This window comes from Centropristis striata, chromosome 5 (assembly GCF_030273125.1).
Source record: "Centropristis striata isolate RG_2023a ecotype Rhode Island chromosome 5, C.striata_1.0, whole genome shotgun sequence".
In the NCBI taxonomy this organism is placed as follows: Eukaryota; Metazoa; Chordata; class Actinopteri; order Perciformes; family Serranidae; genus Centropristis; species Centropristis striata.
This window is the reverse complement of record NC_081521.1, coordinates 11,080,197-11,093,490: the sequence shown is the minus strand read 5'-3', so window position 1 is coordinate 11,093,490 and position 13,294 is coordinate 11,080,197. Positions and strand designations below refer to the sequence as shown.

Here is a 13,294-nt window from a genome sequence, read left to right as displayed (position 1 = left end):
AGTACAATATCATCTCTATCTGCTACAACAAGAGGAATCAAATGAGAAAAATCTGTTTATTGTGCAAGATGCCACAAGATGACGAACAAATATGACCGTAGCATTTGAAATATTAAAAGACTTTTGGTTTTCATGAGTGATATCCCCTCGGGAATAAATTAATTATTTTTGATTGATTGATTTGATCTTTTTTATTTTATTTTATCTTGGTAAGAAACAAATAATTTGCAGTACAGTTGAGCTCTACTACACACCCTGAGAAAAATAATAAAAAACAGTGAACAAGGAGGTACTTTAAGATTTTTTTATTAATTGTTTAGAATACACCATGGTAAAGCATTTTGGATCTCTCACTTGAAGAGATTCTCACAATTTAGTGTGAAGAGCCAGGCTTGTTATAATGGATATTTGTCTGTAAAGTGAAGATGCATTGGTACCCGTTGACCCCATTTTCGTGGGGTCAACGGTCAAGGGATCCCTTTGAAAATGGACATGGATCCTTTGGTCTTCTAGTTTCATATGATACCAGTATCTTTAAAACTTTTTTTTTACTGTCAATTATTTCAAATTAAAAGCAAAACTTATCATTTTGACAGCACTAGTACATGTACTAAGAGTGAAACCTGTCTGGTGCTCATACTGAATATCCTGATAAGTTAAAGGAAGTAGATGCAGAGGGTGGAGAACTTGTAGAGAGGAGACAGGCCTCCTCTCTACAGCAAACAGGAAGTCAAATAAATACACCACAGTCTCACTTTGTGTAGTGCCCCCCCCTCAGAGCAGCAGGGTGCATGTAACACTGGCTTCCCCCTCAGCATGTGCCTGTGCTTGTGTTTAAATGTGACCCTATGTATACTGTTATTGTCATTGATATGATCAGATTGCACTTAAGAGCAAAGATTCTGTACACAAAGTTGTCCAATATTAAAAAATACATTAAATTAATTTTTTTCCAAATAAATATTGGTCCATTTTTGTTAGTATGCCAAGTACACTTTCCTGAGACACTTTCAGAACCACCATAGATATCTTTTTTTTTTTTTTACCCATCCTTTGATTTTCTCTCCATTCTTACTGGAGGCAAAAATAACTTTTCCATGCTTCACTTACTTCAACCATCCACTTATGAGATCAACCCTTATCATATGACTTGCTCTCTCTCATGCGTGCCAAGACATACATAGTAAACAGCTTTCTCTGGCTGCACCAGTGCAGCAAAATCCAAGACATGAGGCCGAGATGCAAACACACACCTAGACATCGTTACAGTCACATACGCAGACTGCACTAACTGCCGCTGCTCCCGTATTCACCGTAACTGACCTGAATGTACGTCTGTGCCGTGTTGTGATTATCTGTGTGTGAGTAAAGTGTGTGCTTCGTTGACATGACAAACCCGAAAATACATGTGTACAAACGTTTCACTCGCATGCTGACAGAAATTTGTAGAATAACAGTCTTACAGCCAAATAAAAAAAAAAACCAAACGTCTTTTTTTCTGAAAATACAAATGAGTTTATGGAAGCTTTTTTTGTGAAGTTTCACAGTATCAACGTGGTTCTCTTCCTGGCTCGCTCAACAGTCACTGTGTAACATCAGAGGCTCGGGCAGTTTGCAGCCAAATTCCAGTGGCTTTTTGCTGGAGCTCTCCGGTGTACACACACACACACACACACACACACACACACACACACATGCACACACGCACACATATAGAGTACCTTTACATAAAGAACCACTATCTCAAACATACTGCCTTCATCCTCACCATCAGCATTTATACCAGTCTATTATTGCTTTCGTATACCAATATTGTTATACAAGATCAAGTGAAGAAAAAGGGAAATGTATCGTCCATTTAGTCCTGCAGGGAAGCAGTCCTGACTTGCAGCCCAGATAACAATCACTGATTTGTAAGTCCCAAAACAAGTGCGACTGAAAAAGAAAAAAACAACTACTGGATTATCCTTTAATGTGACGTAAGGCAGCAGAAGACGGGCTTTCCCTTCTTCAGACGTATGTATTCATACAAAAAAGTTCTGCTTCCCTGTTTTCAAGTCTTTTCAAGTCTTTCCGAGTCCTCGTTAGCCTATACGTTCGAGACGGCGTTATTAGTGTCCCGCGCCTGACGGATGCCGTACAGCCACTTGATGACTCTAGCGTTCCTCTCGATGACCGAGATGCCGTAGGGGACCCGCTCGTTGGCTCTGGCGGGCCCGTCCTCGTCATCCTCCTCCCCCCCGTCCTCCCTCTCCCGCATGACCTCGTCTCCGCACTCCGAGCTGGGCGTGCTGACGCTGCGTAACTTGGAAACGGACACGATGTCCGAGTTGGCTCTTGTGAAGCGCTCCACTCCGCCCATGCTCTCCACCTCCCCCGGGTCCAGCCCGCAGTAGTTGAAGAATCGCTCCAGGTCGGCCGTGGCGCGGGAGTAGCGGTCGCTCAGGTCCGACTTGGAGCGGTGCAGGGATGGGTGCTTACGGGCAGAGCCCTTGGAGCTGGCGTTTGAGATGCGGGTGAAAGCGGGGGAGGCTGGCGGGATCATGCCGGCTCGGACCAGCATGGGACTAGGGGGCAGGCAGACTGGAGGGGACGGGAGGGTTTTTGAGGGGGTGATGAGCTGGGGGTGGTTCTGGGAGGATGCAGGAGGTGGTGGAGGTGGGACCTGGGGGTGTGCCACTTGGCCCTGGGCAGTCTGTCTGGGCCTTAGTTGGGGCTGCAGCAGGGCCCTCTGAGGCTTCCGTATCTCAGCCTGGGGCCGAACGTCCACCCTGCGCACCGTCACAGAGTTAGGGGAGCTATAGGGGGCCGGAACCCCAATACGGGGCACACGTGCTGGAATAGGGGGCGGACGGCGGGCGGGTTCTGCTGCAGGGATCCGGAGGTTATTGTTGAGTGGAGAGGAGGTGCAGGAGGAGGTGGATGAGGAGTTAATGGTGCCGTGATTCATCGGTTTGAGGTTGTTGAGGAGCCGGTTGCTCCTCTCTTGTTCTGCTGACAGGCTGCTGCTGATGCTCTTAGCGCCTGACGAAGGAGATGAAGAGGAGGGGGAGGTGGAGGAAGAGGACTGCGAGCAGGGCATTGGTCCATCACATACATCATTTATTAGATTATTCAGAATATCCAAGTTCAGAGCAGGTCCTCGTCTTCCTCCTGGTCCATCTCTCCCTCCTCCGTTCTCCACGTCGGCCGGGCAGCGGGGGACTTTGCGGGCAGGAGGAGTGCTGATCTGACACTGGAGCATCATCCCCGGAGGGATGAGGGGCTTGCGGATGATTGGTGGTTTGATGGGGGCCTGGCGTGTGAGGGCCACCTGCTGGCTCTTCACGTACTTGGCCTTGTCGGCCTCCAGGCGCTCCACAGCACTCAGTTTACGGGTCCCGGGCTCGGCCTGGCGACGGAAGTAGTCCGGGCCCTTGTTAAGTATCCTGAAGGGCATGGCGGAGGTAAAGGGAACCCCAGCCAGACGGCCGTCAGACGGCCGCAGGGTCTCCACCGGCATGCTGGAGGAGCTGACAGAGAGAGAGGAACATTTCAATGTCAAGATCAGTCAAAAGGATTTTGGAAACTGACTTTTTAAGAAAGACAAGCAAAGAATAAAAGACAATCAGTAGATAATGACTCACTTTTCTCCGTATTCATTGTGTTAAAGGTAACAAAAAGTGAATTGTAGCAAGTTTAATGTTGTGGCCATGAGGAGATAAGAGAAGAGGTGACAGAAGGAGAGGTGGGTGACAGTGGGGCTTTAATGGTCCACCAACATCCTTTTAGAGTTCCCACATGTTCTCTCTAAGCCTAAGAAAATAGCTCTTTTGTATCCTCTCTTTTCTTCCCACTCTCCTCCCCCTCCTCCCTCGCACCCTGGCTCCCGGAGCCCCTTTAACTTCCTTACCAGTCGCTGTGCCGCTGCTCTCACTTCTCGCCTCCTTTTCTTCTTCGTCGCCCCTCTTGCTCTTTATCCTTCCTCTCCACTGGGTCCAGGCTCAGTGAAAGGCTACTTGTGGGACAGGGTCAGTCGGGGTCAAATTCCACATCAGGCCCGGCCAGACCACCTCTATTAGCTCAGTGCTGACCCAGAAGGGGGTTTGGCTGCAGATCGGGGTCAGCGGTCAGCCACAGTGCAGCCGATGAAGGCTCTTTATCCCAAACGCAGGTCTGGTAGATCAGCTGGCAGTGATACCGGCAACACAACGGCCTTTAAGATCCCTTTCACGGTCTCTGTCCAACTCGTCTGTCAAGCCCGTCCACCCGTCCAGCTGTGATCTGACACAAAAAGCTGTCCCGCAACTCAGCTGGAGAGCCCCACAGTCCTGGAGAGGGTTAAAAAGAGATGCAAGTCCAAGTCAGATAATAGTAGAGCGCTCCGTTTTCTGCCCGCCTCCCATTAACAAAAGCATCCACACGTACTGATACACACACACACACTCACACACACACACACTTCTCCGGCTGACAGACGGGGACTCTCTTCAACACTGAAGTGGAACAGACGAGACAGGCTTTAATACAGAGTCTGACTCCTCCCAGCCGGCCAATCACACGCCAGGCCGGGAGCCTCAGTGGGGCACAGGAGGCGGGGTGGGAGGCGGGAGGCGCGCTCCCATTGGTCCACCTCGAAAGGGATTCTGACCAATGGGACCCCTCCCCCATCGGAGCACAACAAAACACTGAGGCAGGGTTTTCATTCAAATGAAAATTCTTTGAAAGGGAGAAAGGGGGGAGAGAAAGAGAGAGGGGGAGAACGGGCGAAACAGCTGCAATCTTTTACATTGACTTGCATCAAGCTCAGCGGGGTGCTATGAAAACATAGTGAAAAACAGTGAAAGCCCACACAACTGTTCATCTAGTTCAGTTCTTTGTCTTCATCAGCGCAGAAGAAGAGATGAAGTGTGGACAGGAGTGTGAACAAGACACACAGTAAACAATAGAGCATTTCCTTGTCTAGTCTAATCATGGTACTATTTATCTGCTGCTTGTGGTAGGCTTCTTGTCACAATAACAGAATGTTGAACTTTGACACAATACTAATCTTAAAAAGCAATACTTTTGATATAACAATAAATAAATAAAAACAATTTAATGACCAAACACAGTGCTGGAAGAGAAAAAGTCATTAAATACCTGCCGATTTTTTCCCTGTTTTCTTTCCTGCACAGCCTAGGGTTGTTATTAGGGCTGGGCGATATATCGATATATTTTAAAATGTGATATGAATTAGACCATATCGCATATATCGATATGGTTACATTTTTTTCTTTTATATATAAATGCTGCCCTTACAAGGGTTTGTCATATTAAGCTCTTTTGTAATGTTCTTTATTGTTTTCTCATATAAAATATATTTATTTCGGAAAATTTTAAATGTGCACTTTATGGAGCTTTGATTTGAAAAAAATGTACTCCTGTTATACAGTATTTGTGTTTACTTTAATAAAGATTTTAAATAAAAACTACTTGTGACATGTCATATTTGACTTGAACTGAACATTTGCTCTCACTTTGCGATATACAATATATATCCTGATATTGTATAGCGATATTCAGCCTAAATATAACGGGATATGACTTTTGGTCCATATCGCCCAGTCCTAGTTGTAATTACTTTTTTTATATAGTTTTGGTACATTCAATTACCTTTACTTAATGGAGATCATATTTTCTTACCAACAGGGTATCAAATAAGTCTCCAAGAATGTATTTTGACAACATTGAACAGTTTGAAGTGTTGTGGTCTTGATGTGTACAGTGTCTAAAGACTGGCTTCACATAATGCAACACTAGTTTAGACACAAACAAACTTTCACTGCTTGTTTCTACACCCAATTACTTCTGTATTTTTTCTGGGTTTTAGGATTCAAAGCACTGCTGAAACTGTTTTCATCTATTCTTCCCTATTTCTCAGAGCTCTAATTTCCCAGAAAAACAATTCTCTCCATCCCCCAACACTCCTCCACTCTTCACCGCAGCTCATCCCTCCCCTGCTTCTTATCGTTTACAACATTACACTCCAGGGTTACATCACACCCAGTAAGTGGGCCCGTTTCTCTCCCTCCTCCTCCTCACCTCCACCTCCAACATATCTATCCGCACATTTTTAATTAGTCTTTTTATAGCCGTCTTCCTTCTCGTCTCCTCAACATGTGACCTTGTTCCCCCCTCCACATCTCCCCCTCTCTTTCTCACTCTCATCCCTGAACAGAGCAAAGCAAAAGCGACCATGACAGCTTAGACTTGGACAGACGCACATACGCGCTTTCAGGAACTACAAGAGCTTGAAAGCCACAGATATGCACAAACAGTCACACACTTCCCTTTGATCTCCACTATGTGACAACCAAAAGAAGAGTTTAAAATAGTCGAGCTTAAATTACAAACACATTTGCATCACAGAAAATAATGATTCACAAACATTAAGCGAGCAAAAGCCTTTAGGCAAACCTCCAGGGAGTTCATTCAGTGGATGGAGCAAAAAACAAGAAACTCTGATGGAAACACTGAACGCACAAGAAAGAAAGTTTCACATTTTCTAGACAAAGAAAGGGGGGATTGTTTAGTTAGTTTCAGTTACAGGAAGACAGAAACCCGTGAGACGCACACAAAATGATGACATCATCACAGTTGGGACTTTTGGCTTATCAAAACGGCTTAATGATTAAGTGAGAAACACACACACCTGTCTTCAAATTATTGAGCTTTCATTAGTACACGAGTACTCCACTGACCTAGTACATTAACAGTTTTCAAAATCAATGTAACACCACAAGAAATGTTTTTTTTCCCTCACATTCTTCCTCCTTTACAGAACTAGGCACCTAAATTACCCATAATGCAATTTGTCTGCAGCCGGGCCTGAAAAGTGAAGTCAATGCAGAAATGCCTTAAACCTGTATTCTTTCTAATGGACAGCAGGGGCCAATAGGAATCAATTAAGGAAACATTTTCCAATGAGCTTATGGTCTCAATCATTTGTTTCAAATCGTTTTCAATACAGCATGATGTTCATTTTGTCATTATGGTCTCATTTAGAGTAAAATAGACCATAAAGCAGAGTATGCTTTATGGCGGGGCGACCTTATGATGTTAGGTTGCAAGCATAGTGTATTGTGTGTTTTCGTCTTTGAACTTTAACACTTCCACAGTGTGTTTTCACTTTATGAAAGTTAACCTGCAACATTTTGATTGCTTAAAAATTGTTTGTTCAGTGTTTGGTTGGACTCTATGGCTTCAGCTGTTCATTTTGAATAAAGATTGCTCCTTGGTAACTATTAGAACCGGGGCTCTTAAAGCCTCCCGCACTCTGCCCCGGTTCTTTTGTTCTAGACTTGGTTTTTACAAAAGACTCAAAACAACTGAATACAGTTTACCAATAATTGAAAGAATAATAGCCAAATGCAATGAGCAGCTGGACTCTGCTGTGTCCACGCTGGGATCATCAGTCATAACCAACAAGTTCCTCAAGTCACAGTTATCTTCTGGTTGTGGGCCCCACCCAGACAATAGGCTGGACTTTTTCACCATTGGTCAATTTAGGACGGTGACGCAGTAGCCAACCCATACTGGCACCTTGTGGTTATATCTTTTCAAAACTACGGTGTCTTGTATGTATGTTTGAATATGTTTCTTACTGAAATAACTGCACCTTAACCTAGTTCTAACCGGTTGTCAGGAAAGGTTCAATAAGAGGGCACGGTATGGTCTCTTAACCTATAGCCAAATAGAAGAAGTGAGCCTTGTTCAGGATGAGGGCAGGATGTGCCCCCTTGACCTGCAGTTCAATAGGGGAACTAAACTTTAAATGTTCGTTGAGCACTCTTCTGCAAAGTCACTGAGGTTTTTTAACAAACACTTCATTTACAGCTAAACTAAGCTAAATATCCCTATCCTTCATAACCAAGCTAGCTAGCTAGCTAGCTAGCACTAGCGTTAGCTTATGCATAGTATCATTCTGGCTCCCAATCTGTACTGCACATGCGTTGTGGTTGAAATCCACTACAGTACCGGCCATAAACCATGATGGCAATGGCCAAAACACAGAGTGGGGTGGTAATGGGTGACGTCACGGAGACCAAGTCCATTTATATAGTCCATTATGTAGACTTGAGTGTCTATTCTCAAGCAGAGATAAGAAGCAGCCAATAGAGCTACTCACACACTGACTAACACCAGCTTCAGTGCAATAGCTAAGGGTAATTATAGAAATAGTTGTGTATGTGTCCATCCATAGAAGCTCATCCTAAAGACCAGGAAAAAAAAACGCCTGGTCACAGAAACCTCAGCCACCTCAGGTTTAGTATGCTGTGGCCTTGTTATTACCCTCACGTGGGCCTCTACTGAAAAAACACGTCCGTTTAGTCCAGATTTAGAACCTTTTCAAAGACCAGTGTCTTTAGGAATGGCCAACCTTTGGCTGGTCTTTGTCATTTGGGTACAAGAAAAACACAAATACTTTGACAGAGGTCCCAATTCATTGTGTAATGTTCTATAAAGTGTACACATACCAACTTGGCCTCCTCTTTGCATTTTCCACAATATAAAATAATGCCATTTAAAGGCTCCATTACTGACTCTGAAAAATGCTTTAAACACAATTACTAAAGTGGAAAATTTGTGTCAAAACAAAGGCGAAACCTCGGATAGCTATCCAGTTCAACCACAAGGTTTAAACAACCATGCCAAGATCTGTGTGCATGCAAACATACACACACACAAAGATCCCCCACATAAACCCGCCCCAGCTGATAACTATGATCTCATGATCCACTCATTATTTACTTTCTTTGTTACGTGACTGGACCCAACAGTTCAGCAATGGATACTGTTGAGGATGGAGAAATAGCGAGACAAAAGTTCAAACTACTAACAACAATTATTGTTGCTAGAAGGCTCCAAAATACGGAGCAAAAGACTGTAAATGTTAAATAAAAGCTGACTTCACACTTCATGGAGATCAAATTTGGGAGTATGTAAATGCAACACAGTTACTTTCCTTCTTTGGTGAAGAGCTATCGACATGCAAATATTATCATCCTGGATAGTCAATGTACAGGGTCAGGCAGCTTAAAGGCTCTGTTATGTGTGGTGTGTGTGTGTGTGTGTGTGTTCTTGTACTTCCTACATAGTGAGGACCAAGACACGTTTTTAACCAACAGAGTGAGGACATTTTTGCAAAGTGAGGACATTTCGGCCGGTCCTCACTTCTTTAAAGGCTTTTTTGAGATTTCAGACTTTGTTTTAAGGGTTAAAGGTTACATGATAACGATAATTAACTGAAACTGTATTGTGTGGTTACAAAACTAATTAAAATTATAGTGAAAATGTCCTTCATTTTCGTCTTTGTCAACTTTTTTCATACATAATGAAGATGGATAAGGCAAAGGAAATAAAGGCAAAATTTACTGTGACCTTTTTTAACCTCCCACCCAACAAATACCCCATTACAAAAAACTAAAACTAATAAACTATACTAAAACTAAAGCATTTCAAAAAAAGAAATACTAAACTAAAACTAGCAAACTCACTCTAAAAGTTCATTAAAACTAACTGAAAATTGAAAACAAAAATTCACAACAAAATTAAAACTAAAACTAATGAAAAATCCCAAACTATTATAATCTTGCAAGGGAATTCACTGTTCCAATGAGGGGCCTCACAAAGATAGAAGTACAAGAGTGTGTGTGTGTGTGTGTGTGTGTGCTGGTGTGCTGTTATGCTTCTGGCTACCACCAAACAAGATGTGAATGATCCTGTTCACACCTGGCATTAAGATGTGTTTTGGGTGCTATGATGCAAACAAACACATACATTATTTCTGTTTGCAAAGACCAAATGCGTTGTTGCTTTAATCCGACAAGAAGCAGCAATTCACTTCTTTGTCTTGTCTGCCAGAAATGAAAAGGAGAAGATGAAATCGAAACAAGACTGGGTCTATTCCTTGGCGTCTTCCCAGTGAACCAAATCCTCCAAGATGTAACTCGTTGTATATCTCTTTTTGCTTTTAAAATGTTGTTACATGGTGGACAAAGCCAGATGAGTGCATACTTCGGCTTACATAGAGGATGTTTGAATAAGAAAGTAAAGTAGACGGTACTTCAATGTGGCCCACAACACATTTGCATACACACTACTAGAAAACACAATGTGGCCATATGCAGCTCCAATTGTCCTTAATGTGTCTTGATTGCATTCACATCTGTACTTAGAGTTGTCCATTCATTATCAGATCACTCAAGGATTCATGTAAATGCCAGGTCTGAATAGGGCCTGTGTTTGTGTGTGCAAGTTCATGTTTTTGTTACCTACTGGGGACCTTTCCTGATACAAACACCGACTTTGTCAGGACCAGTAGTCATTGTGGGTACCAAAGCAAAGACTGTCCAGATAATTTAAGTCAATGCAATGCAAAGGATAGCTACACAAACCTGTGTCTGTTAGATATTTTTGTTTCCTAAGGAAGTTATTCCTTTCAGCCTGTCCGTCTTGTTTTTCCAACTTTCCCTCTTTCGTTTTCCATTCATGTTCTGTTCTGCAGTTACACAAACAGCTGATGTCTCTAAAAGCAATGAGCGCACCACAGGCGCCCACCACAGCAACAGACCGAGGAATGATATTTCTATTCTGCGATGGAAACTTGCTCGGTTCAACGGACATGAAACTATGCTTACTGCTTTGTTGCTGAATGAATTTGACTGTTTTTACATTTGGCTTTCCAACCGCCACATTAGCGGGTAATGATATGGCTTATGATGTCTGCTGTGTGTGTAACAAAGAGATTGTGTTCCGTAGTGTTGTGCGTGCAATTGAGTATTAGGAAGACGCAAAGAAAAGACAGATAAAAGTGTGCACATAAATGTGGATCTCTGTGACCAAAAATGTTTCAAAGAGTGGCAGGGGAAGCTCCAGCTGAAAGGAAGGGATGACTAACGTTTTACCACAGCCGACTATGGTCATCTACCAACCAGCCTGCTGAAGATTAATTATAGGGAGAGCCCATGGCTGGGAGCAACACGTGAGGAAATGGGTTTTGGTAGGAGACACGAGGAAACACAGGCCACATCTGATCATTTCCATACTTCTGTTCCTTGATTTTACATGTCCTGAATCACAACAAAAAAACAGGAAAATGCAGCACTCTGAGGGTCTAAACATTGAGGAACAGGAACAAGTTCATGTGTGTGGTCTGTGACGCCAGCTGGCTCGTCATATCTTAGCGGCCTTGGTCCCAGCGGACATTGACCTCAGATTGTATAGAAAACAACAAAGACCGCACCTAAAGAGATGTCACCAGGAAGCCCCTCCTGTCCAATCTGAAGCTGAGATACTGAAGGAAAACATCTTTAATCTTGTGATATTAATGAATGATGTACAGTACAGGCCAAAAGTTTGGACACACACCTTCTCATTCAATGCGTTCTTCTTAATTTTCATGACTATTTACATTGTAGATTCTCACTGAAGGCGTCAAAACTATGAATGAACACATATGGAATTATGTACTTAACAAAAAAGTGTGAAATAACTGAAAACATGCCTTGTATTTTAGATTCCTCAAAGTAGCCACCCTTTGCTTACTAGAATATAAGACATGTTTTCAGTTATTTCACACTTTTTTGTTAAGTACATAATTCCACATGTGTTCATTAATAGTTTTGATGAATTTAAATGTCAATAGTCATGAAAATAAAGGAAACGCATTGAATAAGAAGGTGTGTCCAAACTTTTGGCCTGTATTGTAGGTGTAGATGACAAGATGAGGTGATAAAGTTTAATTCTACTATCCTGTCCCGGGGCAATGTGCAGACAGACACTAGCAAATGTGTAAATCTTTCAATCCCAGTAATTCAAAATCAATATTCTTTGAAACAGTCACCTTCATCCCAAGCAGAGAGGAGGAGGAGTAGTTGCGACACGTTAGTCAGCAGTGATTTCTCAGGTTGGTTGCCCACTGGATGAGTGAGCAGGAAGCAATGACGCATTTCACAACAGGGAACGTACGACAAAGAGAGAAAAAATAACAAACAAGCCCGGCTGGAGTGTTTGCTTCTGACTGTGTGTGTGAGTGACCAGCAGGTTGACCCTGTTTTTGCGGTGACCTTAGCCCGTCTATATCTGGGCACTTGGTCCTGCCTCTTAGCCATGAAGCCTGAATACTGGCAGCTGCTGTAGAGGAATCCCACACTGAGTCAGGCTGTAGACTGGGCAATCTAACCACCAGAAAATCACTGAAGCCTTTCAACTCTTAGCAGAGTTTTATTGTCTCTACCTGTTCTATTAATCTTTTAGATATTATTTTTAGAGTAACTGTGCAGCTATGAATGATGCTTTTTATTATGAGTTTATAATTATTTAATAAGTTCTGCCTTTATTAGGCAAAAAAACAGTAAAACATAAACATTAAAGTTCATTCTTGAACTCGGACATAGTAGTTTAACAAGAAAAAAACTCAATAAACGTGTTTGTATTAAAGTCAAAGAGAATTCTGAAGCAAAATTTTGAAATGTTGCTTTAAAGAATTAGGGACGTTTCCATCAACTGGCTTGGAATTAATAAAACCACCTTTCACCTAATGGTGGTGCTTGAGTAAAAGTTAGGAGTTTGTCACAATCATTAGGATTCATCCTCTGAGCACCAATTATGTAATTATTAAGTTGTATTTGACAGGTTCTGACCAACTAACATTACACTTTTGCCTTGACAGAAATCATCATCATTAAGTCAAGCGCCCTGTTAATACAATGTAGTCATGTGCTGGCAGTCAGATAAAGACTGTGATGTTGCTGGACTGGAACAGTATTGTACTGTGGACTGAGAGAAGAATAGATATAATAGAATAAGAATTAGTGAGGAAGGCCCATCCCTTAACATTTTCATGTCCTCATAAACTCTTATCACTGCTGCCACTTGAACACTCCAGGCTTAATTAACGCAGTAAAGCATCTTCCTTATATCTTCTGGATGAATAATGGTCTAACCATGAAAAAAAGGCCCAAAAAATCAGGTTATGTGCGTGCAACACAAGCCCATCACCCCACTGGGACACCCCAGCTTCAGTTTGTAAGTCAATAAAAAGCTTAAAAGCAGAGTTCAAAAGGTTATCAGTCACGCCCACTCCAGGATCATTTAGGGAGCTCCACAGACAGCTAATGAAGACAGAGAGCCACCAGACCTTACAGGACTCAGCCCTTAATGCCCCGGCCTCCCCACACACTGCTGTGCAGCTATCAGCTCTGGCCATGCTGCCCGTTTCCTACTGAAAACAGCACATGGTTGGGTGGAGAAGTCCACAGACGATGAATGA

General features: G+C 42.8%; 1 protein-coding gene across 5 annotated transcripts in view; it reads right to left on the bottom strand.

The window, feature by feature from the left end:
* Nucleotides 1-1,358: 1,358 nt before the first annotated feature.
* The window catches only part of wu:fa11c10 (protein FAM110A), a 33,920-nt gene continuing 21,984 nt past the window's right edge, over nt 1,359-13,294 (bottom strand). For 3 of the 5 annotated variants that reach the window (XM_059332684.1, XM_059332682.1, XM_059332683.1), the window contains 2 exons: nt 3,893-4,310; nt 1,359-3,512 (listed from right to left, as the gene is read on the bottom strand). In XM_059332684.1, the coding sequence (XP_059188667.1) occupies nt 2,090-3,502 (1,413 nt within the window). In that variant the 5' untranslated portion in view covers nt 3,503-3,512; nt 3,893-4,310 and the 3' untranslated portion in view covers nt 1,359-2,089. Of the gene's footprint in view, nt 3,513-3,626; nt 3,832-3,892; nt 4,443-13,294 lie in introns of those variants that run through there. The other 2 variants (XM_059332681.1, XM_059332685.1) reach the window with 2 other exon arrangements.